Source organism: Heterobasidion irregulare (genome assembly GCF_000320585.1).
Source record: "Heterobasidion irregulare TC 32-1 unplaced genomic scaffold scaffold_14, whole genome shotgun sequence".
Lineage (NCBI taxonomy): Eukaryota > Fungi > Basidiomycota > Agaricomycetes > Russulales > Bondarzewiaceae > Heterobasidion > Heterobasidion irregulare.
The window spans coordinates 1,114,777-1,141,647 of record NW_009258210.1 but is presented as its reverse complement, the minus strand read 5'-3'; the positions used below and the strand labels follow the sequence as shown (position 1 = coordinate 1,141,647).

At 36.6% G+C, this 26,871-nt stretch overlaps 4 protein-coding genes across 4 annotated transcripts; 2 read left to right on the top strand and 2 right to left on the bottom strand.

The window, feature by feature from the left end:
• Window positions 1-75: 75 nt before the first annotated feature.
• HETIRDRAFT_120455 (uncharacterized protein) lies at window positions 76-1,113 on the bottom strand (the record flags this gene model as incomplete). The annotated part of the gene is made up of 2 exons (XM_009555188.1): window positions 76-698; window positions 918-1,113. 2 exons carry the CDS (start codon window positions 1,111-1,113, stop codon window positions 76-78), a joined length of 819 nt encoding a protein of 272 aa, XP_009553483.1.
• Window positions 1,114-6,903: 5,790 nt separating this feature from the next.
• Window positions 6,904-7,104, top strand: HETIRDRAFT_17370 (uncharacterized protein; the record flags this gene model as incomplete). The annotated part of the gene is made up of 1 exon (XM_009554739.1): window positions 6,904-7,104. A coding segment is annotated over one exon (201 nt), but the record flags the coding sequence as incomplete, so codon positions are not given.
• Window positions 7,105-8,938: 1,834 nt separating this feature from the next.
• Window positions 8,939-9,109, bottom strand: HETIRDRAFT_332497 (uncharacterized protein; the record flags this gene model as incomplete). The annotated part of the gene is made up of 1 exon (XM_009555187.1): window positions 8,939-9,109. A coding segment is annotated over one exon (171 nt), but the record flags the coding sequence as incomplete, so codon positions are not given.
• Window positions 9,110-14,114: 5,005 nt separating this feature from the next.
• Window positions 14,115-14,508, top strand: HETIRDRAFT_332201 (uncharacterized protein; the record flags this gene model as incomplete). Its single annotated transcript, XM_009555186.1, has 3 exons — window positions 14,115-14,220; window positions 14,281-14,353; window positions 14,418-14,508. The coding sequence occupies 3 exons, from the start codon at window positions 14,115-14,117 to the stop codon at window positions 14,506-14,508; spliced, it is 270 nt and encodes an 89-aa protein (XP_009553481.1).
• Between the last annotated feature and the right edge of the window lie 12,363 nt (window positions 14,509-26,871).

Sequence of the window (26,871 nt, the reverse complement as noted above, 5' to 3'; positions counted from 1 at the left end):
CTTCATTGGCCAGCGGAGCGTACCGATTTCCTGCAAGAATCCTACTCTTCACATCCGCTGCCGATGGAAGAGTCTTTAAAAATTCTTCGATTCGCTAAAAGCACGAACTTCTTCAATTTCGTCCATGCTGAGGCCCATCATCATTTGTTGAATGTAGGCGACCCTCTGCTTTCCTTCTTCTTGATCTTCTTCATCACCTCCTTCTTCTTCTTCCATGGCGCGCATCATGCGGCGCTTTGGTTGGAATCTTCCTCGGGAAGGGGGTGGGAATCTTTGTTTGGGCCGAGAGGGACACCCGCGCGCCATATGCCCGGGTTTCTTACAATAGAAGCACTTGCCTTCTTTGGCGAGTTGGCTTCTTTCCCCGGGTGTGAGCTTCTTGAAGCGAGTGCGGATGGCATCGGCCTCCATTTCTGCTGCATCTACGTCCATTGGGACATATTGCGATTCCCTTTCTTGGCGAGGAGGTGCGATGTTGGAGTAATAATTGCTTGGGGTAAAGACTTGGTATTTTCCTTGCCTGAGGTCGCGCGCGCGCATTTCTTCTATACGCATTGTTTCATGTCTTTTAGCTTTCGCTACCAGTTCTTCCCATGTATCTTGTTTGGCGGGATCTTGGTAGATTCCTCGAGCCAATTCCCATTTTAGGCCGCGTAGGAAATGTGTTTTCTTGGTTTCTAGGTCGACCCCAGATAATTCTGCGATTTGTTCAAAAAGTTGGAGGTATGCGTTAAAGGATTATTTTCCTTGATTTATTCTAGCCAGTTTGTCTCTGGCATCTGATGTCTTGTTGAATTCCTCAAAATCCGTAGAGATTTTCTTGCGGACTGAGGTTTTTCCTGTGGTTTCCTTCCATGTATATAGAGTCCAGTCATCTGCTTCGTTTCTGGATTTTGTGAAATTTCTAGACCATATACCGGCGGATCCTCCTTTCATGTATGACAGGGCATAGGCGATTTTAGCAAATTCGCCAGGAAAATCATATTTCCTGGCGAGGATCATTAAGTCAATTTCGTGGAGGAACTGCTCGGTTCGTTTCCTGTTTCCATCGAAAGGGGTTGGTTTGGCTATGGCTGGTCCCTTGGACTCAGGATTTCTAGGATTTGTCAACATTTCACTGGTTGGGGGCTCCGGATCGTTAGGAGGCTCTCTACTTGGATTCGGTTCTTCTTTAGGATAGGTCGTGAAGGGGATTTCGAATGGTGAAGGGGTTCTGATGGGTTCCGGTGCAGCGGTTTCTTGTACCGGAGATTGGACGGGGGTGTTTCTTTGAGATGTTCGACTTCCACTGGCTGTTTCTCTGGGTAGGTTATATATGTGCGGCCTTGGTGTGTTACGATTCCGATTTGTCGGTGATTTAGGCTTGAGGAGTCGGAGTGCTCTGACTGTTTCAGCGAGTTTAACTGTTGGTAACTCGGGTGCGGCGTGGATTTCCTTTCCTTGAAATGGTCTTGCGTAATATTCCTCTTTTCCGTTCTGGGTATAGAATCCCCAGAGGATTCCGTTGTGGTAGAAGTGTCTGTTTTCCTGGCCGCAATAAACGTTGTCCGGGTTGACGTCTTCGGGTAAATGTTCGAAGATGTAGATAGGATCGTTGTGGTACGGGGGCGGGTATCCTTTTGGAAGTGATGGCTCAATGGTTTATTCTTCGAAGTGGAAGGGAACTTCGAGTCTTCTTCCGGCCCTAAGTCCTTCTTGGAGAGTAGGTTCTCTTCTGATGATTTCGTTGATCCCGATATTGATTTGGTCAATAAGCGTGAGGATCTCGTTGATGGTTTGTCCGCTGATGAAACTTCTGAAATAATAAGTTTTGAGGGCGAGCTCTCCTCTTCTGATAATTGATACGGTTCCGGTGATTTCTGTTCGATGGGGTGAGTATCCAGTATTGTCCAGCGTGTCTTAATTCTGGGTGGTGTAGGTCCAAAAGATGATAATTGCGTATTGACTCCTTTGTTCACTTTTCTCGATAAGTTCTCTTCTAATTCCTTCGGAATCCACGCCTCTGGTGATATGCCTACGGAGATCGGTGATGTGTGCTACTGGGAAATTACTGGGTCTGCCGTCGTCCACGTCAATGGTGCTTCTTGTGTGGAGAAGGTTAAGTCCTGGGTTTCCAACGGAGGAGACGGGAGTCTTTGGATCATTGATGAAGCAAAGCCTGGGAAAAGGGAATCCGAGTCCGTTGATGAGGTTGAAGAAGTAATCGTGGTATTGTTGTAGCCTAAATATGGCTACTCCTGCGTATGCGTTTCCCGTTACTGAATATCTGGAGGTTGTAAGAGTACCCGTGGGAATTTCTTGGCTGATGACCGGGGTGGTGGCCTCGGGTCTGAGTATGTCTGTGTTTATTGCTTGACTGATTTGAGTGGCTCTGCGGCTTCTTTCTTCTAGTATTCGTCGAGCGACTTCGGCGAGAGATTGGATGTTTTGTCATTCCAGGGTGTGATAGGGTAGGGAATAAAGAGCTCGTTCAAGCGTTAAGCCGTTAGGCTTATCACGTGCACTTAATGCACTAAGTAGAGTTCCCTAAGCTAAAACCAAGATTGACTGCCCAACGAATGAAGACGATGGCTCGTCTGCGTGCGTGATCCAAGAAGTCTTGGTTGCTATTGACCTTGTCTTCGAACAAGTGGAGAAGGTGATTATTTATAATTGACCGATGTTCTTCAGGAACGAACAAGTCTTCTCCGATAGAGCAGATCACTTCGGGTGGATCCCAGCGAATGACTCGATAAGCGGCGAGTCCTTGATAAGCGATAGAGACGGGAGAATGATAAGGGCTTTGAGACAAATCCAGTGCTTCGTCAGACTAGGTATGATTCAATTGATCTGACAGAGTTCGCGATGCGTGGGCTTAGAAGGAGCCAGACGCTGGGCGCAGTGCAGAGATCAAGATTGTATACGAAGTGAACGAGCTGAGGCTTCTGAGAAGCTCAGCTCGGCTATTTATACGTACGGCTATTTAGGGCAAGCCGGACATATGGTCCATGCTTCTAAACACTAAGTACGATCAACGATCGGCGTATGTAATCCGCAGCTCTGTGCTTTTATCCAAGTATAGTAACAATGACGATTGTCTGTCCGCATCAATAAGCAATTTCAGGAACACAGTTAAGTGACGTCATAACGGGCATACGTAAACGTTCAAGCCGAAGCTTGTGAATGAGTCAGCAAGGTAAGCGTTCATGCATTGGCATGTATATGTAATCAGCCTTTGTCACCCAAAGATACCAATGAGTCACGTGCTGAACACGTGTTAGGACGCAGTCCTAACAGACACAATATGCAGGTTGGGCTTAGAGATGTGCTATATGCAGCCTTGCAGACCTTGTCTATTAGTGCAGTGGTTAATACTGTCTTGTGCAGCACATAATCATCACTACTATTGATATTACAACTCTCAGTGCTATTCACACTGTCCATGGCCTTGTTATACAAAGGATGCTCAAACTTGGTGTTTTCCTCTAGCTATTAGGCTGTGGAAAAGACGGTCATGTTGGTATGTGGTGCCAGAATGATATATTTGCCTGCTATATAGGAAATATATGCATTAAGCATATTAAGATCACCTCCAACAATCTTGTGCTTATTTATATATAGGCATGCCATACATATACTCTTGTCCCCACCCTCTACCTCACTTCTACCTCACTAGTGGCTATTTGGAAAACCGCTCTCTCTTATTGGATCTTGATTATTCATAATCATGTTTTTAATCAAATTTGCAAATTCAGGTAGCATTGTCTATACTAGTAGAGTCCCATTGAATATTACACTCAATCATAGTTTTACACATTCTCAGTCCTAGTTGTATAAGTGCCATAATTTATTTTTATCCTATATAAAGTGTATTATCGATTTTCTATTAGTTTATTATCTTCTTAGCTGGTGTTTAAACTAAATCCTGAAAGACCTGACTTTTTAGGTATTTATTGGCCTATTTATTTATAAGATAGAAGAAGAATAAATGTTGAATAAAATTTGAGGTGTTGAAGTTGCCTATATTATGGTGTTGAAGTTGCCTATATTATGTCTACTTATTTAGATTACCAAGTTTATATATTAGACCTTGTGGCTTGGTGGCTTAGAGCATCTGTCCCGGGTGCTTACATACATGAAGTTGTTGGTTCAACTCTGGCAGAAGGCAAGTTTGTTATAAGGTATATTCTGTGTTTAGGTATTGAACTAGTGCTCTAAGAGACATGACTCTATAAGAAGGCTATGAGAACTGTGATGCTTGATTTATTATGATTTTTCCGAAATCTCAAGTTATAATCAATCCTAATAATTCCTAATTTAGGAAAATTATGTCTAATTAGAACAGGTTTAGAGGGGGGTAAGCTAAAAATGTCTAATCCTAATCGTTCTTGATTATGCATAAATAGAACTAATTAGAGCTTAATACAAAGGGGTGGTTTTCCAGATGATGTTGTTGCTATTGTGTAGCTCATATACACCATCTACCAAAGTCATAAGCACTGACTAGCAGTTGGCAATGATCTATGGGCTGTTTTGTAGGCCATTGACAAGTACTGATATAAGTAGGTAAAGGTGTATCTAAGGCTTGATCATGGAAGAGAGAGCACAACTAAAGGGCCATATATGAATGGAGCCTAAGGAACAGATAAACCAAAAGCCTCCTTGGCAGAAGGAGGAAGAGAGGGAAAAGGAGGAGGAGAATCATCTGGAAAACCACTCCCTTGTATTAAGCTCTAATTAGCTATAATTGATGCCTTACTATACTAAATTATGGAAGATTAGAATTAGACATTTTTAGCTTACCCCCTTCTAAACCTGTTCTAATTAGACATAATTCTCCTAAATTAAGAATTATTAGGATTGATTATAACTTGAAATTTCGGAATAATAATAATAAATCAAGCATCACAGCTCTCATAGCCTTCTTATAGAGTCATGTATATTAGAGCACTAGTTCAATACCTAAACACAGAATATACCTTAACAAACTTGTCTTTTGCCAGAATTGAACCAACAACCTCATGTATACAAGCACCTAGAACAGATACTCTAAGCCACTAAGCCATAAGGTCTAATATATAAACTTAGTAATCTAAATAAGTAGACATTATATAGACAACCTTAACATCTCTGATTTTATTCAACATTTATCTTTCCTCTATCGAATAAATAAATTGGTCAATAAATACCCAAAAAGTCAGGTCTTTTAGGATTTAGTTTAAACACCAGCTAAGAAGATAATAAACCAATGGAAAATAAATAATACACTTTATATAGGGTAAAAACAAATTGTGGCACTTACACAATTTAGATTGAGAATGTGTAAAACTATAATTGAGTATAATATTCAATGAGACTCTACTAGTATAGACAATGCTACCTTAATTTGCAAATTTGATCAAAAACATGATTATGAATAATTAGCCATAATTAGCTCAAATTAGTATTATTAATGATTATTAATAATTAAGATCCAATAAGAGAGAGTGGTTTTCCAAATGGCCACTAGTGAGGTAGAGGGTGGGGACAAGAGTATATGTATGGCATGCCTATATATAAATAAGCACAAGATTGTTGGAGGTGATCTTGATATGCTTGGTGCACATATTTCCTACATAGCAGGCAAATATATTATTCTGGCACTACATACCAATATGACTCATACCAACATGACTGTCTTTTCCACAGCCCAATAGCTAGAAAAAAACACCAAGTTTGAGCATCTTCTGTGTAACAAGGCAATAGACAGTGTGAATGGCACTGAGAATTGTAATATCAATAGTAGTGATGATTATGTGCTGCATAAGACAGTATTAACCACTGTACTAATAGACAAGGTCTGCAAGGCTGCATATAGCACATCCCTAAGCCTAACCTGCATATTGTGTCTTGTAATGACTAGTAACAGGCATTGGCTAACAATGATAACTTCAATGATCTTGTGTGCAAGGCCAAGGTACTGAGGTCTTCATAGTCTCTTGTGGCAGCTGCTAAGCTGCCAACAAAGTGGCTGGGGCATCAATGCATATTTCTCTCTTTCTATGTCCCTTGTAAAAGCAGCTAGAAAGTCAGCAAAAGAGCTACAAGATAATGGTGCAAGCATATATGAAGAAGAGTAATATGCGGAAATAGTATAGAATGTGCCACATTTTTACCTTTTCACTGATAGAGCAGTAGTATTTACTATTTCCTACTAATAATAAAAGACTTCTTAGTATGGAATTAGTGCTAATATTATAAAATTAGAATCCAATCCAATGCTCACAATGTGTTGCTCCTAATTAGGAAATTAGACACTTTTAGACGCTATTAATACTTTTAGATACTTTTAGACACTATTAGATATAATCTAGAGCTAATACAAGGGGGCGGTTTTCTAGATGTATTCAAACATCATGGTCTACTAACTAGAATAATCTTAGATCATGGCCCCCAATTCACTGCCAAATTCATACAGGAATTGTGGAAGAAATTTGGCATCACTACCATTCTCAGCACAGCATATCATTCTAAATAAATGGGGAAACAGAGTAAGTAAACCAAGAGATCAAATAGTTCTTTCAAACATTTTGCAAGTATAATTAAGATAATTGGGTAGACCTTCTTTTATTTGCAGAATTCTTCTATTATACACAGAAACACTCTATTATAGGGAAATCTTTGTTCAAAGTCCTTTATGGTTTCAACCCTTCTTATTTAGCTGATGTGGCATTAGAGACCAAGGTATCTACAATAGCAAAATAAATATGGGTGATCATAGAAGCGCAAGAAGAAGCTACAGCTAGCCTACAAATAGCTGCATAATATGCCAGAGACTAGGATTCCAACCAGAAACTCCCTTAGTGGAAAGAAGAAACCCAAGTTTGGATAGAAGGTACTTATATTTGGACAATGCACCCTAAGTTCAAGCTAGAGCTGAGGTGATATGGTTTTTTCAAAATCCTAGCCAAGGTCAGATCTCTAGCATACAAGCTACAAATCCCTGCCCATTGGAAAATCCATTCTATATTCCATGTGACCATGCTAACCAAATACAGGGAAATAGAGGCTTATAGAATCAACTTCATCAAACCTCTACCAGAAGTCTTAAATAATAAGAAATATTACAAGATAGAGGCTATTTTAGACTTAAAACATTGAGGATGGGGAATCAAATACCTTGTAAAATAGGAAGGCTACCTAGAGGCTGACAACACCTAGAACCTTATACCCTTCTAGAAAGGTCAACAAGAGAACCACTACAAGATTTCCATCATACTTACTCTAACAAACCCATTTTATGAGAGTCAAGTTATAAACATATAAAGAAGGACCCAAATGCCTTCTTATCATAAGAGTCTAACCTCTACTACTTTTTTAATCCTCCCTCATCCAAACATGCTCCTTTATGATAACTCAACCTCCTCATCTCTTTTCTAGAATTCTTCCCCTAATATTGTTTTGGCCATTGCCAAACCTAATACTTGATAACTTGATGACCTAGGATCCTCAAATGCTCCCAAGCATCCCATTGCTGAGTCACCCTCCATTTTCCTCTCCTCAACCCTAAACAAGAACATTGAGGATGAGAAATAGAAAGAAAAAAGAAGTATTGACTAATTAGTATAGAGGAGCACTGAAAGTCCACCACAGGATGAGGATGTTAACAACAGAAACCTTGGGGATCCTAGTGGATCTATAACTTGAGTTCCACATCTTACTGGAATCATAGAGAATGCTAGAAACACAACCTATATGAGATTACAACTGGGAGATGAAGGTCAACAATTAGGCCTTGGAATGAATAGTGCACTTCTAGTTCTACCAGGAACTTTACCAGACACAGTACCAGTTAGTGGAGAGGCTTCTGTGGCCATGGAAGCCTCTGCCAATAGTATACATTCTTACTCTAGAGAACTAGAGCAGCACACAGATGCTCTTCTCTAATAAAACACCATCTCCATAGTAATACAAATGGTGACTATCATAGTCCTGCAATGACTTGCTAATTTCTTGGCAGGGCAACCAGGGAGTAAGCATAATGATGTTCCCAAATAACTGGCTAATGCAAGCCAGCAGATCAAACAGCTTGCTTTGGACACACTGCCTAATATTGCCATATAAGAAGAATGAGGAAAAGAATAACCCTGCTCCCTCCTCATCCACCTAGACAAGTTTACCCTCTATATTAACCAAGAACTCTTACCAGCATTCTTATTCTCAGAGGAACTCAGTCCCATCACCCCTTAGCATGTCAACCTCTTTTGTGTCATTACCTAGCCCTTTCTAGTAGAGATCCAGACCCTAATATTATGGAGTCAACATATCCAACCTTATTACACCAGCACCTAAAGTTTTCCAGATAAACACATAAATATTCCTAGAAGTAGGAGCCTTATAAATAACAACTGCAATGTTCAAAACACTATTCATGTTCTTTAGAATATTGATGAGGAACTATCTGTCTATTGAAGAAATAAGGGTCATTGAAATTGAGAAACCTAGATGCCCCTTTACTATGAAATACCAATTAGCCAAGCTCTATGACAATAAAATGGAGTGACTACTCCTATTCTTTGACTTTGCATAGACAAGGAGTCAAATCCTCAACATAATCGATAAACTTAGTACATTGATGCAAAGACTCAACAAAATTGCTACTAGACTCAGAATGAATTAGATGCTTAGGACACTCTGAACAATGTAGGAAACTGTAATAATACAGACCCTTATTATAGACCCAATGAAGGATGAGGTGACTATCAAGCTAATAAGTATTGATGGCACCTACAAACTAGAGGGCAGAGTATGAGACAAAGAAAGGGGGTAAGGAAGTTAAGAAAATCCTTACCCATTATTGGATATTAGGAAGGAAAAGACATCCTATATCCCAGTCAATGGTTTCACATACAAAACACCATCCCTTGGTCTGTAATGACCTTAAACTAGTTAATTATCATTGTCATTGTCTCTCATGATGTTAATGAGCATGCACCCATGCTAGGGTCTGAGGGAGGTATTTGGAAAGCTTTGAGGAGATACCAAATAGCACTAGATGAATACTAAAGATGCTGACTTGCACCAAACACAGTTGGTCCCCACCTAACCAACCACAAGCCACCAAAGGACATTTGGCAGCACTTGGGTCAGTTCACCCATACTTCACATACTTACCATGACCACACAGGAGTGTTATAATAGGTGTTTACAGGATTAGAGCCAGTACTATATGTCAGCTGATATGCTCTGTGAGTCAGTAAGTCCTTATTGCTTATCTTCCTAACTTCTACATGGGCAGTCAAACATGATCTTGTACTATTACTTGGCTACCCTGGTCATACATTACTTCTTCTTTATTTTCATTGGTTCTCCAACACCTGTTCAGGCTACTTACGCTCAGACAACAGATCCCAAATGTTTGGGATTTTACCATTTGTTGATTAACTTCTACTTTATTACCTTCGGAGCCTATATGGACATCTCACCTACCTTCTTATTTTTTCTGTTCACTATGGCTTGGCACTCATTCAACATCTACTCTCATTTCTTGTTCGATATTTTACTGAGGGGCTCTGTTTACTATAAAAACCTACATACAACTCTGGAATAAACCAGATTTCACACCCCACAGTTCAGAGCTCATTTGCACTTATCTCAACCATTGAAATTATCTTTGTCAACTCCTAAAAACTTGTCATTCTTGTCATTCAGCCTTGTTCACATTTGTACTCATCTCTTTACTCATACCCCTTGTCCCCCCTCATATATTGTCAGAGTCCTGTGTGGCTCTTGAAGCATGTAGTTATCGGTTATAATGCTACCTTCTCATCACCGATCGACTCCTCAATCCGACTCAACTGACCAAATGTTCGGTCAGTGTTCAGTATAGTCCCAAAACCATTCAGGCGCTTTAATCTCACCCTCCTCATTACTCTTCAGTATGCCCTTACTTTCTCAAGTCCTAACCAACAATTCCTTGTATATCAGATACTAGCTCTAGTACCCCTTGTATTGGAGGTTGTTTTGGTGTTATGCTTGGCACTTAGAGCCACTTCTAGCATATCAATGTTAAACTGTATGACTTGTCCAAAAGTGATATTAAACTACCTCTATCTAGAATGACATCTAAACTATTGAACCTGTATATCTTAAAACTGTAAAAAGACAAGAAGACAGGGAAAGTACCCAACCAACTGGCACTATGCATTTGTGATGCATAATAGCAGGTCTTGTTATGTGATGGCATATATATAATAGAGTAGCTTTATACCCTCACTATCAAGGGGTTATTCTAACAGATGTATAGGCATCTCATTTGGATCCCCAGTTTTATAGGGTGTTTTCCACATTAGGGAGCCCTAAGGGTCAATATACTTGGTATTGACAAGCTACCCTCCTTTTTTTTTGGTATAAAAGGATGAGGCAAAATTGACTGGTTCAAAAGTCTAGAACAAGGTTATATTTATGGTATATGCATAACATTAGTAAAGTAAATCCTTACTGTCAAGATGTAACAGGTATTTGGGTATCCCACTTTGGACTCCTAGTTTTACAGGGTCATTTCCATATTAGGCGGCCCTAAAAATGCTAATGCACAGATCAATGGAGGAGCTACACCCTATCAGAGATTAATAGCCACTCTAATAAAATGGAAAAGAGATTACATCTGGAATAATATAAAACTACCAAAAGCTTGGTCTATAATAACTATAAACCAGCTTTGGTCCGTAATGACTATAAACTAGTTCTAGTCTGTAATAATATTAAACTACTAGGGTCTGCAATAATGTAAAACTACCAATGTCTAAAATGGCAATTAAACTACTGATGACCTATAGATTATGGTTGTATCCTGGTAAAACATAGAATCCAAACTTTTACATTGTGGAACCCTACCTATCAGTGGCTAGGTGTTTCCATATTTCTCCACCTTTTAGTAAAAGAATATGGGGTTAATCTAGTTTAATTCCAGACAAGGTGTCTGGAGACTTGAAGGAGCTAGCATCTTTTTGTAGTGTACCTAGTCTAATCTTGAAGTCAAAGACAAGAAATTCCACTTCAAGACCTAGTCAAGAGGCAACTAGGACACATACCTCAAGTCAAGAATCTAGTTGTAGAAGACTAAATTATGAGACTCATCCTAACTGCACATTGTGACATTATAATATTAGAATAGCCACCCTCAAGTTTAGTCTATTCTATTAGTTAACATCTAAGATAACATTAAACTAGTCATTGCCTTGTCTTTTCCAAAGTTTCAAGGCATATTTGAGATGATGGTAAACTATCTATGTCTAAAATGACCTTAAAATACTGGCCTTCTACATACAGGGATCATTGATTAACATTATTGTTGACAATAATACATTAATCAAGTCTAAAACAACAATAAACTACTCTTATCCCCAAAGGACAAAATCTATCATGACTCAGAGAAACAAGTCAGATGATAGAAATTACCTAAGCTCATGGTATTAAACTAAGTCAACCTTAACTTAGGTCTAAGTTATCCAGTTTGATAAACCATTTCTATCATACCTTAGTAGAGACCTATTAAGGTAAAACCTAGTCTAAGGCCCTATGCACATTACCAATAGATATTCTAATATATAGAAAAGTTTTCCTTTATAGCTCCTCTATATTAACAATGAAGAAGGTCTGCAATGACCTTTCCCTTAAACTAAGGACAGCACCTGAATAACAAAAACTATCCCAATATTACCATCCTTGTAAGACAAGACAAGGCTATATAATTTTATTTATTCCACATGATAAAAGAAAACCGCTAGGACATTTGCAAAGACAATAAACTATAAAATGTCCCATACAATGTTTAAACTGCAATTTTGGATTTATCTTATGTGACTCCAAATAATCAATCATATATGGTCACAAAGTCTTATCACATACCTGAAATTAGTATCAGTCAATAAGCAAGAGGCCAGACTCCCTCTTTGCTCTAACCTAATCTTAGTTAGAGATGAGCTCAACATATAGGAGTAATACAGTTTAATAAGAGTACCAACATTCAAGTCTATTCTTCTTCATATCCTTGCCTCAAATCCAATACTATACATGGTATTTCCTACTATAGGCCCATGTTTGTGACAAACAAACTCTGAATGCATATTTTAACCTTATTAGAGTTGAGCTTACTATATGGAAGCAATCCCACTTAGGATTGTTAAAGGAACCCTGCTAGTCCTAAAACCAATTATGGAAAATCTTCACTATGAGAAGTAGGCCTAAGCCTTGGTAAAGTGATTAACCTACTTATCTAGGGACCCCCTTAGCATAGCAATCACAAGGATACAAGAAGCTATTCTAGAAATACTAAGGTTTGTCCTTCAGAAAAGAAAGATGGTGATGATGATGACACAATATAAATCTATATTGATAAGTTTCTACTCATCCAATATACTACTCATCCAATACACTACTCATCCAATACACTACTCATCCAATACACTACTCACATAATATGCCTTTTTTTAGAGCTAAACTAGTACAGTCTAGTTGACTTGGTAATGCTTGGCTTAAGAAACCAAGCTCAATCCATAACAAAACAAGTGGGTGAAGAAATAGCATTCTATTAATAATGGAGATAGAAAACCTCTAGAGGATTAAACAGCATAAGTCAGTCTTCCTTCTAGAAAACAAAGTCATAGCAGAAGCTGCATCTGCTCTATTATCTTGCTCAAGAAAGCAATTATATATAGAATGGTGACAAACTCTCACATGGATGTCTTATTAGGCACTAGGACATAGAAAGGGGGTATTGTTATAATCACAGTCTGCTAGGACCTCTATGGTCAAGTCTAAGCCAGCAATGATTATTACAAATACTAGGTGGTGCCTACTATGGCACAGACATCATATTCTAAGGTATAATCCCTTGGTTATTAACTCCTAGTGGATATCATTGTCACTAGTCAAGTATCACAAAAGGTAATACATGAGGTGATCTAAGGTGGGCTTACTATTATTACTTTCACAAGGTAATCCAAGCCATTATACTCCTAGGTTAAAAGGAGACAATAGGAAAAGCATAAGAGTAGTTACTAGGAAAGAGCAGTGACTTTGAGAATGCCTAGAGGATATAGGCAGCATTCTCACATTTTCCCAAAGTAGTATAAAAGGCCCATAGAATAGGCTGAGGATCTTTAGTCTATTTTCTTTATTTACTATGGTCTTCCTACCACAGTACTTGGTTATTAGACAGTCTTCCTACTATCTACTTTGTTCAGTGTAGTCTTTCTACTACACCTCTGCAGACTCCCCTACTATGCACTCTAAATATTATCTCCTCCTATACATATGTATAGTCAAGGCCATTGTTCTACTCTTTTTCATTGTGTGACCTGGAAAAGAACCTCCTACTCTTAGGGTTATTAAATGAGCAGTTCATAATATTATTGACCACTACCATACTTTAACCATATATTAGCTGTTATCTTTTTATATCAAATCATGCCTAGAAATCCCCTACTCAAAGGCAAGTTTTTGCAAGCCCCAAATCTGAAATATAAAAATAGGATAAATAATGGCACTTATAAGTATTATATACTATTTTAGCTTAATTAGAACCTATAAGATACTTATTATCTTGCTTGATTACCAGGGCCAAAGGAAAATGTTTTGCAATAGGCTCTTCATTATTATGTGGTAGAAGGACTGAAGCATAAACAATAATTGTAACAACTCAAAAAAGAGCATGGCTTAAAAACTAAATATATATTTTGGCCTGTCTCTTGAATGCCTTTATCTTATCATAGATTAAGGAAAATCTACCAAAGAAATTCAATTGACATTTAATATTCCAAGATCATAAAAGACTTTATCTTCAAAGGCTAGTATATAGCTTGTCTTAGATAAGATGGCCAAGGACACTATGGTTTGTTGAGGACCAATGATAATGCCACTTGTGATTGATAGCACTCTACTTCCTTGGTAAGCCATAGGCTTTTCTTACTAGTGGCATGTGCTAACTAGATAAATAGTTATATTATGTAGCAAGTTATGTATACAAATAATCTTTCAATTCTTAGCATTGTTTTCCTGGTAGAAGCCATATTGTGCAAGGCTATTTGGAGTACACTGGACCCCTAGATTAGGAGTACTTGCATTGAACATAGGTAGTGTTGGTCTTAGAATCTATGCTTTCAAGGATCAGTATACTACAACTCTTCCCTAGATCACAGTTCTTCCAAATGTTCATTATTATAGGCCATAACTTTCTTGATATGGATGAGAGTCTTGGTTGTAAGTGCTAGACATATATAACCATTATTATTAAATGCTGATGCTCAATCTATTGTGTAGGTATTTTTCTCACTATCATTGCTAATAAGAGTAGTGAGATAGGAGACATATACTCATTCCAAACAGCATTAAGGTATGTTTGAAGACAAGCTTTACTTCTATGATTATGCTAACTCTTGATCTACATAAACCTTTAGAGAGACTTATGCTTCTAATGCTGATTCTAATGCCTTATCTCTATTTTTAGCACTATTAAGCATACAGAATATACCAATTAAGTTATGGTAGCATTGGCTGCAAAGATATCTTGGACTAACCTCTACAAGGTAATTATTCAAGGATAAGATAATGAAATATTTAATTATACTAATAAACTCCATAAGTAAGTGTATTTCATTAGATGCTATTGAGTATCCTTATAGTTTTACTTGGGTTTTGAAAATCTTTTTAATTAGATTTGGCCTCTAATTTTTCAGAAAGAATTGGATAACTTTTGTATATCGTGGAACTCACACAAGATTTGCATACAAAAAAATAAGTTGCTTCCTTCTAGAACCATACCAAATAATGCATTTAGTTTACCTGAAGTATATGATAGTAAGCAGGTATTATTTGCTATTTCCAAGGCTGTCTGACCTATCTTGCAAGCTGCCCTTGTTATTACAATGGAGAAAGCTTACTAATGGGTTAAAGATAACTTCAATATGCTAGCAAAAGGAGCTTATGAGGCAATTGGTGCTCCTATGTTAATACCATTGACCACTTGGAGTATCTTCTGATCAATGGAAACTTATGTCATAGATCTTAATATATCTTTGTAAATTGTATCATAATATTTTTGATTTAGAATGGGATTGTTTTTGAAAGAGTCTAAATGTTACATATACATAATATATTCATGCTGATGTTACAACTTGTATTTTCAACTGAATCCCTCTAGCAAATAGTACTTACCCTCATCTCTTACAATAACCAATGGCCATTATGCTTATTTAAAATCAAGCATTCTACAATCATGGCAAACACATCAACATTAAATATCATTTTGTTTATGACTATGTTAAGCTTGGTGACCTCTTATTCTGTTATATGCTTACTACACACAATATGGCCAATATATTTACAAAAGCTCTTTCCAAGCCTGCTCATATCCATCTTTATGCCGTACTCAGTCTCTGTCCACTACCTAATCCTACTAACACATGATTTCCTACTAACACATGATTCGTTCTAAGGAGAAAATGATATTATTAGGCCTTTAGAAGGAGTCTTGGACATTAGAAGGAGTATAATAAGTTATAACACATTAAGGAGGAGTGTTGAGATTATACAATGTGTAATGAGTTACTAGGTTGTCACTGATGACATAGTAGTCAAATTAGGCATATATACCAATAGTTCAAGCCAATTAAACCTCACCTTTTCACTATATTTTTTTGTGTTATATCTTGAATATATGCCTACAATCTATAGATTCCAATGGTATTAGTATTGATTATAGCAAAAACATATGCTTTCTATAGTAAAAGCTTATTTGATATTTTATATTGTTCTCAGTACCCAGAACTATCAGTCTATATCTCAATAACTATTTGCACATTACTATTTCTATTTTATTCAACATCAAAGACCCATATAATTGTGTTGGTCAATAATGCTGTAGACATAGTGATAAGATAGCTTATAGATACTCTTCTGTTTTATTGAGATTTGCTATAGTGACAAAAATGCACAAAGACACATTGGTATATTTTCAACTTTAGATAGACTATTATATTATATGTTACCAATTTCCTTTTATAGACTTACTTAAATATATTATCTTATAAAATTATTGCCTTGGTACCATACAGTTTCTATTTATACTCTGAACACACTATTATTACTATATTTTTATCATTATTGAGCACCTCAGTCATTATCCACATATACTGAAATAGGCTACTATACTATTTCTACTTTAGTAGACCTGTTACTGACTTACCATAGTCACTTTTATACTTGCACTTTTATTAGGTACTTGCCATATATATCATTTGTTGTCCACATATACTAAGTTACCCATTTGCTCATGCTTTTAGTAGTCAGCCTTATAAACTCTGACAAGTTATGGGCCCTACTAATTTGTTAATATTGTCTAGCTAAAATTTCTATAATATTCCAAAGCTAACCAATAATGGCACAAACTGGGTTATATACAAAACCTGTCTTTGTATCATTATTGGTGTATAAGGACTGGTACCTTATTTCAATGGATCCAGCTTAAGGCTGACTGTTCTATCCCTATTTTCAGAAGACACACCAATTTCCATATTGAATACCCTCAAACTTGAGAATACACCTAACATTCTCACAAACTAGGAATGAGATGAATATATAGTTTAGCAACATATTTATAGCACAATCAGTGACACCCTCTTACTTGAGATCCAATTACAAAGATTTATCTTGGTTGCTAAAGCCTAGAAGTATATGTGTAAGGAGTTTGAGGATAAGCCTAATATAATTAAGATTGACAAGCATTATGAACTGACCAAGATGAGATATGGGGATAATGGGGATCTGGAAGCACATCTAGAAATTGAAAGAAGAGTTAGCAGGAATAGGAGTCAGTCTCCTAAATTCCAAATACCTACCAATCCTTGCCACTTTACTTCCTCCTTTGTATTGGTCTTTTATCTCAAGTATCACTGACACCATGTATATCCTTGGGGTAGGATATGTAGCCTAACTAACTCATCTTTCTCATCCTTGATGAATAGGAGAATAATCAGTTGAGGAACAAGCAGGTCTCATCTTTGAGAAAATATACTATTACCAAACTCACTTTTTTGGCCCTTTACTTACATCCAAATACAGAGGCCTTATTAGCCTTGTTATAGAAAATCAAGGGGAAGTGCTATAATTGTGGCAGAAAGGGCCATCACAAGGCTGAGTATTGATAGCCTAGTAGTGGTAGTTTTAATCCTAATTAGGGCAAAGATCAAGGAGGAGAAAAAAGTGGACTGAAAGGTAAAAAAGGAGGTACTGCCACCAATTTTACTAGCACAACTAGACCTGTTGGATTCATGGCCATCCTCAACTCTTCCATACTTGCTGCTTATTGTGGGGAATCTCAAGACCTAATGACAACTTGTATCAACACCAGGGCTAGCTATCACATATTATCCTACAAGAAAGAAATAGAGTATTTTGTTAGTATCACTCATAAGCCCATTACTATAGTAGATAGTGGAACCTTCATGACAATCAGATATAGGAACCTAAGGATAGAGATCCTCAACAACAAGGGTGAAATATCCCTTATTATCCTATGAGATGTGCTCTATGCTCCTGGCATAGTATTCACTCTGTTATTAGTTTTATACATAAACAAGATTGGCTGTGTGCCCCTCAACTATGGGCTCTACACTTTTACAAGCTTATACAGGGTTCTTTTATGGCCAATGCAGCCACAAGCAAAGCAGTCACAAGCAAAGCAGTCACACTTACACTAGCTTAGTTACACCAGTGATTGGGTCATGTTGGCACTTGACAATACAAGAAACTCATTTATAAGAGACTTGTCCACAGAATCACACTAGTATCTGTAGCCAATGGTGATGACAATGAAAACAAGCAATGTAAGGCATGCATACATGTAAAAATCCACTATGTACTGTTTTTGTAGGAAAGTTCAGCTCTATATACTGCAAACTATGGCAGATGGTGTCACACTGACATATGGGGCCTTACATAGATGGTATTAATTGATGGTGCACTGCATTTCTCATTGTACCTAGATGAAGCAACTATAGAGGTAGCCATGAAGTTTTAGAAGACAAAAGCTGAAATACTTACCTTATACTATACTCATAAGAAGTGGATGGAAGTATACCATGGTACATGCATTAGTATTCTCTGATTGGACCATGGTGGTGAGTACACCTCAAAGAAATTCAATGGCCATCTCACAAGTAGTGGAACTTATCACAAGTTGACTATTTATGACTCACCACAGTAGACCAGACATACCAAACACATGAATGGCATGCTTGTTAGCCATACTGTTGCAATGCTCTTGGATATGGGTTTTCTAAAGTATCTATGGATGGAGGCAATTAGCCATTGTGTTTAGATCTGAAACAGAACCAGAACCCATGCACTCAAGGGAATGACTCCTCTTAAGGCCACAATATACAAGACAGACCTTTATAACCTCTATAAGTAGAGTTATAAGGTTTGGATCAAAATGAATAGGTGGAAGAAACTAAGCCCTACGGGGAATAAGGCTCACTTTTTGGATATGATACTGCTAAAAAAAGCTATTGTGTCTACTGGCTAGGCAAATGACATATTAACATCAAGCAAAACATCATTTTCATAGAGAGGACATACTAATACTACAGACATGACTATTCAAGTTGAGGGGTAGCCCAGGCTACACAATGTTCTAAATGTCCCACCCATGCTGTATCTAGACACCTTGTCATTATTTGTGCTATATACAATGTCTCTAGTGCCATCAACAATATTATCTACACATATGCCATTATTTGTACCATTGATAGTTGATTCATGTCCATCTAGCCCTTGAAACTCTGACCATAAGGATGAACTCATTAAGGGGGAGTACTCAGACATGCTAGTAATGCCTCAGGTGCTTTCAGCATCCCTATACTTCCAAATTCAGTCTCTATTGTATTTTAGGATGCCCTTACCACTACTGCTAGCACTTTTAACAAGGAGACATCAACCCACAAGTTCTAGAGATATCCCTGTCAAAACACATAGCTATTGATATACATGTGATACCTCAAACAAGGAAAGAGCATTGAAATTGGCCTTCTAAGGTCCCTCTTTCCAATAACAGATCTTATGGCCAGTCTAAGTATAATAGAGTTGAGTGCCATACAGATAGAGGATAAGGATAACATAGGGAAAAAGAAGGGATATATGGCTTTTGAGCACACTAATGAGCATATACCTACTCTAGGGTTCAAGGAAGGTATTAGAGAGCTAAGAAATAGGAGCCAAATAACCCTGGACAAGTACTAGAGACATTAGCTTAGGTCAAAGACAATTGGCTTTAACCTAAATGACACTGAATACCAAAGAACATTTGGCAGCAGCTTGGTCAGTTTATATATAGTTTATGTGCTTACCATCACCACACAAGAGTCAGCACAAGAGCCTCATAATATTCTGCTATATTATTGGAACTTGAATGCAACAACACAAATAAAGGATCAAAACATGAACAAGGATTAGAAGGTAAAGGCTCAAAGCCTTATAAACTCAAGCACACAAATAAAATCTGAACAAGAGGGAGCCAAAGCTAGTCTATTGTAAAGGCTATAGGTGCCCTTTTATAGTAGGTCCAAACAGGTATAAGATAGGGAGATAAAAAGAGATATAGAGTAATAAAAAATGCATGCCAAGAGCTATTAAAGGTAAAAATGATAAAGGAGTGATAGTGTAAACAATATAAGATAAAAAGCAATAGCTCTAAAGTCTAAATAAGTGGAGAGATTGCCAAGGTAAGTGCATATGGATCTAGAGATAAGAACCACATACCATATGGGTAAACTAGTTAGAAACTTGAGAGCTTCAAAAATAAGGAAGAAAAGGTCAATAAAAGATAGAAAGATAGATCTGTTCTGAGTCAATAAAGTGTTTGGCTGCCTCCAATTTGGACACCAATGCCAATTAAGTGTGCCAAAGATGTGAGATGTACCAAACCAATTAGCTATCAGTTATGACAGTCTGTAAGCAGCCCTAAATGCTAGGAGTACTGATAGGTCTATAAAATATCTGTAAACCACTCCAAATGTCTGTACAAAGGTCTCAATGCAAAGTTGGCACCTAATAAATGGCTGAGAGCTCCAAATAAATTAGAATTGGTCAGATCTAAGTTCATTGAACAGTCAAAGAATACCGAAATGCTTTCAAAAGTGGGGTGTTGGTGCCTAGAGTAGACCCATGCTTATTAGCATATCACTATGGTCTTGAATAGCAGATGCACTAGGTATCATTATATATAAAGATAGTACAATGCTATATATGGAAACCTGCTGTTCTAAACCATGGGCACTTTGAGGATTATTGTATACAAATTTGCTATAATACTTTATGTTAACTTTTTAATAGCTAATGATGTGGAGTTAGGTATAGAACCCCACCTCCTATAATGACAAGGTTTATCTAAGAAGTAGAAGTAATCTAACACACAGCCCACTATCTAAGATAATAAGGCAGAGCACAATTATTAAGTTACTTCTAAGAATTTGCAAATAGCCTGGCATACAACCCATTATCTAAGATAGTAAGGTAAATATGGGACTGTCTAGTATATTTAAAGACTTTATTTAACCTGGCACACAATTTGCTATCCAAGATTGCAAGATAAGGGCATAATTATTCATCTTATATAAAGACTTCAGTTTGACTTGGCATTAAATACACTAATGAGCACACTATCTCTCTAAATGCCTAAGCCCCTATTTTCATAGCTTTACAAGCACTAGAGCATTAACCTGGAGAATACCCTAGATACTACCAAAAGTTCTTGCAGCTAAATATAGTTCTCTCTGACATATACTACAGGCTCAATATCATAGCATTGGACCTATATAAGACTAGTGTGTTTTATTATGTGTTTTTACATACAGAGCAATCATAATTACATCAACACTATCTAAGATAGTAAGGTGTACAAGCAAATATCAAGTCTATCAGCTAATTTGACTTTACTTGTCATCATACTATTTTGGATAGTAGGATGCCCTCTAGAATATGGTGCTAAATTTAAATCAGCAAGGGTATTGCTTGCATATCACATAATAACCTACTATGCTGTAGTCTACTAACCAAGATGGTGCTGCTCATTTATAAGGCAAATAGCCAACATTGACTTAAATACAGCTTGGTATGCTTAGCACTTCTTATCTTACTAATCATGCCTTCTATCATACTTACTAGTACTCTCCTCACCCTTACCAATACTTATGATCTCTGAAACTAGCTAGTCTAGTGTTAAACTACTAGGTTTATCATATATTCTGCAATTATATAGGGAGGGTCTCTAGGCTATCTGAACAGTAATGGTCTAGCAGATCAATAGTATTGCTCTTCATTGTGCTTGGGCAAGGAGGAACTCATCATAGTTGATCTTATCTTCAAAGAGGTACAGTAGATGTTTCTTGATGACACTATGGCAATTATTGTTAATGGGTCTATCTTTTCTGATCCAATAGATGACTTCCAATGGATTATAAGAAAGGACTTGATAGGTGGTAAGTCCATGATAAGTAGTAGTGTAATAAAAGCAAGTGAGGCTTTAATACAAGTCCAGTGATTTGTCAGACTAAGTAAGATACTTTGGATCTGACAAAGTTCACAATATATAAGCTAGGAAGATAGCCAGACACTAGGTGTAGTGCAGAGATTGAGATATATAAAGTGAATGAGCTGAGCTTTTTAGAAGCTCATCTTGGGTATTTATATGTACAAGCTATCTAGGGCTGGACTCAGATCTGGTCTGTGTTTCTAAATGCTAAGTAAGTTAAATCATTGAGATATGTCATCCATAATCTGCAATATATTCTAATATAGCAATTATATCAAATGTTTGTTTGTATCAGTAAGCATCAAGTCTTGATCATGATCAATATAATTAAGTGTTCAAGCTGAAGCTTGTAAATGAATCATATACCATAAGCATGTTAATAAACATCAAATCACCTTTTAGCATAAGTCCCACTTGTGAGTGTACCACATAACCATTCCCTCTGATCCCATGCAAAATACATGTTAGGACATGGTTCTAATATTTAGCATGCACACACTAAGCTTAGCATCTCCCTACTTTCTGAGGCTGCCCTCTATGACCCTCCTCCTAAATAAATGGCTGACACTATCAAGAAACTCATCAATTTCACTCAAATTTACTAGCCTTACTTCTATTCCAAAGTGCTCATCAAGACCTACAAGAACAACAACACTGCTAGTTATAATGCCTAGAATAGATTTGTTATTGACTCAAGGGCCCACAAGTGGGACTTGAACAAGACAATTGACAACTGCCTTACTCAGTGTAAATGTAACTTATAGAGCATTATGAAGTTTCAACTTGATAATCGTAAGTGCCTTTTTTTTTTTTTCTGTTTTTCTACTAATTATCTCTTAGCTCTCTAAGTTAAAAGGGTTTTAAATTGAGCCTGGAATGCTAAACCTTATCCTTGAGCTTTTTGGCAGTGATGTGTTTATCTCTGACTATGATATCCTCATCCATGCCATATATAAGTGTATCAAGGAAATCATAGCAATAACCTACAACCAATAGAGAAAGACCCATGCAATGTTCTTGAGAAAACTAGAGTACAAGTAGACAAAAATAGAGGATCTTTAGGCTGGTGAGCCATTGCCTATCTAACTAAGATGGTAAAATCATTAACACTCTCTATGTTTAGCTCTTAAGTCTAGCAAAGAACTAACCATCATACAAGTCCATGCCTATGTAAAGGCACTAAGTGTCTATTAGGCCAACCTCAGGTGTCTTGGAGACAAAGCCTCACTTACTAGGATTAAAGACACTTATACCTATCTCAAGGACATGCTTGTTGCCATGGGTTGTGACAAATTAGGAAAAACAATTACTCATTAGTGTTTCTCTTATACAACATTCTATTTTTACTAATACCTAGTACTATAATCTTTAGAGATATCTAATCTCCTCTATAATACTCTTACATAATTAGCAAAGAAAAAAGATGTATTCCTTGTGCACATGTTTATTCAAGATAAAATTAATCAGTACCAGGCCCACAATCTTGGTAAGATGCCTAATATGTTGACAAATAGTGAACTACCTAACTAGGATTGAGACTGGAAAGAGAGAGTCAAGGACTTCAAGTGCTTTATAATAGATGACCTGTGGGCTTTGCTTAGAAGGCCACAGAAGACACTGCCATGGTTCAACACATACCACAATTCTAATAGCATCCATCTTAGATAAAACTCTAGCAATAATAAATAGTTTGCTAATCCAAAAAACCTTGTTTCTTTTGTTCCTCACACTGTGTGCACCATATGGTCCCTCCTAAAATAAACCATGGATAAACCTATGGATATAAATAAAGCTTTTGTTTGGATTTATCCATGGAAATCACTGAAACAAAAACTTAAAGTTTATCCAGTGTTTTATTCTAGAATAAACTGTAGCATACCTTTATGTTTAAGCTCATATATTTTGTTAAGTTTGTCCTACAGTAAATCCTAGGATAAAACTATAGATAATCTTTAACTCTTATATTATAGGATTTTTGTTACACATAAAAAATCACAAATATTACTACCCAAATTAGTGATTACTTCAGTGTTTTCACAGTTCTCTAGACACTACCTGGCACCAATTATATATGCCAGATAGCCTTTTTATCTCTAACTAACCTCAATCAAGATGGCCCTCTACAAAGGCTACCTTGCTATCAAGAGTTTTCTATATATAAAAAACTACTACTTGTGAGTATAGCAAGAACCAGCATAAAGAAAATAGGAAAAGTGACAGATAAAAATAGTACTAGAAATTGCAAATCATCAAGGCAATACAAGGGCTGACACAGAGATAAATTCACCATAATAGCACCTCTAGTCTTGGAAAAATATGGATTATTAAGATGTTAAATCTAAAAATCACTATCAGATACTATGAAAAGTGTCAGATACTATGATGCTAGACTGTTGGATACTGTGACAATTGTCAGACACTGTGACATTAGACTGTTGGACACTGTGATATCAGATTGTTGGATGCTGCAACAAGTGTTAGATACTATGGTCATCTGGAAAAACACTCCCTTGTATTAACTCTGGATTATATCTAATAGTGTCTAAAAGTATCTAAAAGTGTTAATAGTATCTAAAAGTGTTTAATTTCCTAATTAGGAGCAACACATTGTGAGCATTGGATTGGTTTCTAATTTCATAATATTAGCACTAATTCTATACTAAGAAGTCTTTAATTATCAGTAGGAAATAGTAAGTACTACTGCTCTATCAGTGAGAAGGTAAAGATGTGGCACATTCGATACTATTTCAGCATATTACTCTTTTTCATATATGCCTATACCATTATCTTGTAGCTCTTTTGCTGACTTTCCAGCTGCTTTTATAAGGGATATAGAAAGAGAAAAATGTGCATTGATGCCCCCAGCCACTTTGTTGGCAGCTTGGCAGCTGCCACAAGAGGCTATGAAGACCTAGGTACCTTGTCTTTGCACACAAGATCATTAAAGTTATCATTATTAGCCAATGCCTGCTACTGGTCATTATAGGACACAACATGTGGGTTCGACTTAGGGATATGCTATATGCAGCCTTATAGACCTTGTCTATTAGTATAGTGGCTAATACTGTCTTGTGCAGCACACAATCATTATTACTATTGGTATTACAATTTTTAGCACTATTTATATTGTTTATTGCCTTGTTATACAGAAGATGCTCAAACTTGGTGTTTTCCTCTAGCTATTAGGCTGTGGAAAAGACAGTCATATTGGTATGTGGTGCCAAAATGATATATTTGCCTGCCATATAGGAAATATGTGCACTAAACATATTAAGATCACCTCCAACAATCTTGTGCTTATTTATATATAGGCATGCCATATATATACCCTTGTACCCACCCTCTACCTCACTAGTGGCTATTTGGAAAACCCCTCTCTCTTATTGGATCTTGATTATTCATAATCATGTTTTTGATCAAATTTGCAAATTCAGGTAGCATTGTCTATACTAGTAGAGTCCCATTGAATATTACACTCAATCATAGTTTTATCCATTCTCAGTCCAAATTGTGTAAGTGCCATAATTTATTTTTATCCTATATAAAGTGTATTATTGATTTTCCATTGGTTTATTATTTTCTTAGCTAGTGTTTAAACTAAATCCTGAAAGACCTGACTTTTTAGGTATTTATTGACCTATTTATTTATAAGAGAGAAAAAAGATAGATGTTAAATAAAATCAGAGATGTTGAGGTTGCCTATATTATGTCTACTTATTTAGATTACCAAGTTCATATCTTAGACCTTGTGGCTTAGTGGCTTAGAGCATCTGTCCCGGGTGCTTGCATATATGAGGTTGTTGCTTCAACTCTGGCAGAAGGCAAGTTTGTTATAAGGTATATTTTGTGTTTAGGTATTGAACTAGTGCTCTAATAGACATGACTCTATAAAAAGGCTATGAGAACTGTGATGCTTGATTTATTATGATTTTTCCGAAATTTCAAGTTATAATGAATCCTAATAATTCCCAATTTAGGAAAATTATATCTAATTAGAACAGGTTTAGAGGGGGGTAAGCTAAAAATGGCTAATCCTAATTGTTCTTTATTATGCATAAATAGAATTAATTAGAGCTTAATACAAAGGGGTGGTTTTCCAGATGACAACATTGGACTATTAGATGCTATGACAAGTGTCAGACGCTGTAATGTTAGACTGTCAGATGCTATGACAAGTGTCAGACACTATAATATTGGATTGTTGGATGCTATAATAAGTGTTAGATACTGTGACATTAGACTATTGGATACTAATATTAAAGTGGGTTATTATTGGTGTGTAGAGCCCTTTTTTTGTAAAGACAATAGCAAGGGCCAGACTAGGTCAAAGAACTTGACTTGTGACCAGTGAGAATATATCAGGTGTGAAAACATCAAACAGAAAAAGGATAAGGCTTTAAAAGGCAGTTCTCAATGTACTGTCCTCTACCCAACAGTAATAGCAGTCCTCTATCATATTATGAGCCACTCTTATTACTTTACTTGTTCTTTATTGTCATACATACTAACTATCATAATCAATCTACAAGGTAAATATATTATGCTTGTAATGAATATTCCTCATAATCCACAATCTTTACATAAGGGTAAGATATGCACCATTATAACTGTTCAAAATAGAAATCCCTTAGTGGGCAATTGATCTTATAATACTGCACATTTTTTTAATTATTCTCTAGGCCAATACTGAGAGCTATGTAGCCAAAGACATCAACTTTTAGTATGCCTTGGAGATAGAAGAGTGTTTTAAAGATGCCATTCTCATAATTGGCTTATATATTCACCACTAGAATCTTTCTCAGTTTGTGGATGGCACTCCTTAGAAAGATTCCTAGAATATAGATGTAAGTTAGAAATTTGTTTACTTAAAATCTGGAACCTGATTTTTACATAAATAGATGATTGTTTATTTGATCAGACATTTCATTCCTCTATTATTAGATGATCAGACAGGTATTGTATAGCAAACCCCTATAGATACCAAAGTCTGTATTATAGAAGTAGCTCCCATATTTATTATATATTTTTATATTTCTTATCCAACTATTGCCTCACTGATTGCTAATCAGGCCAATCCTTTGTTCTTTTAATATAATATCATATAGAGAGTCTTGGTTTTCAGATTACAAGATGTCTCTATAATAAAGATATATAGGGAATATGTCTCAAGTTAATCTTTTATTAGAGAACATCTTTTTGAGCAGTTAATATGATTCATGCCTATAGCTAACACTTATTTGCTATTATTTGTAATTATGCATCACTTCCTCTTAAATGAATACTATATCACTATACTACTTCCCCCATGTATAACTAGACTATAT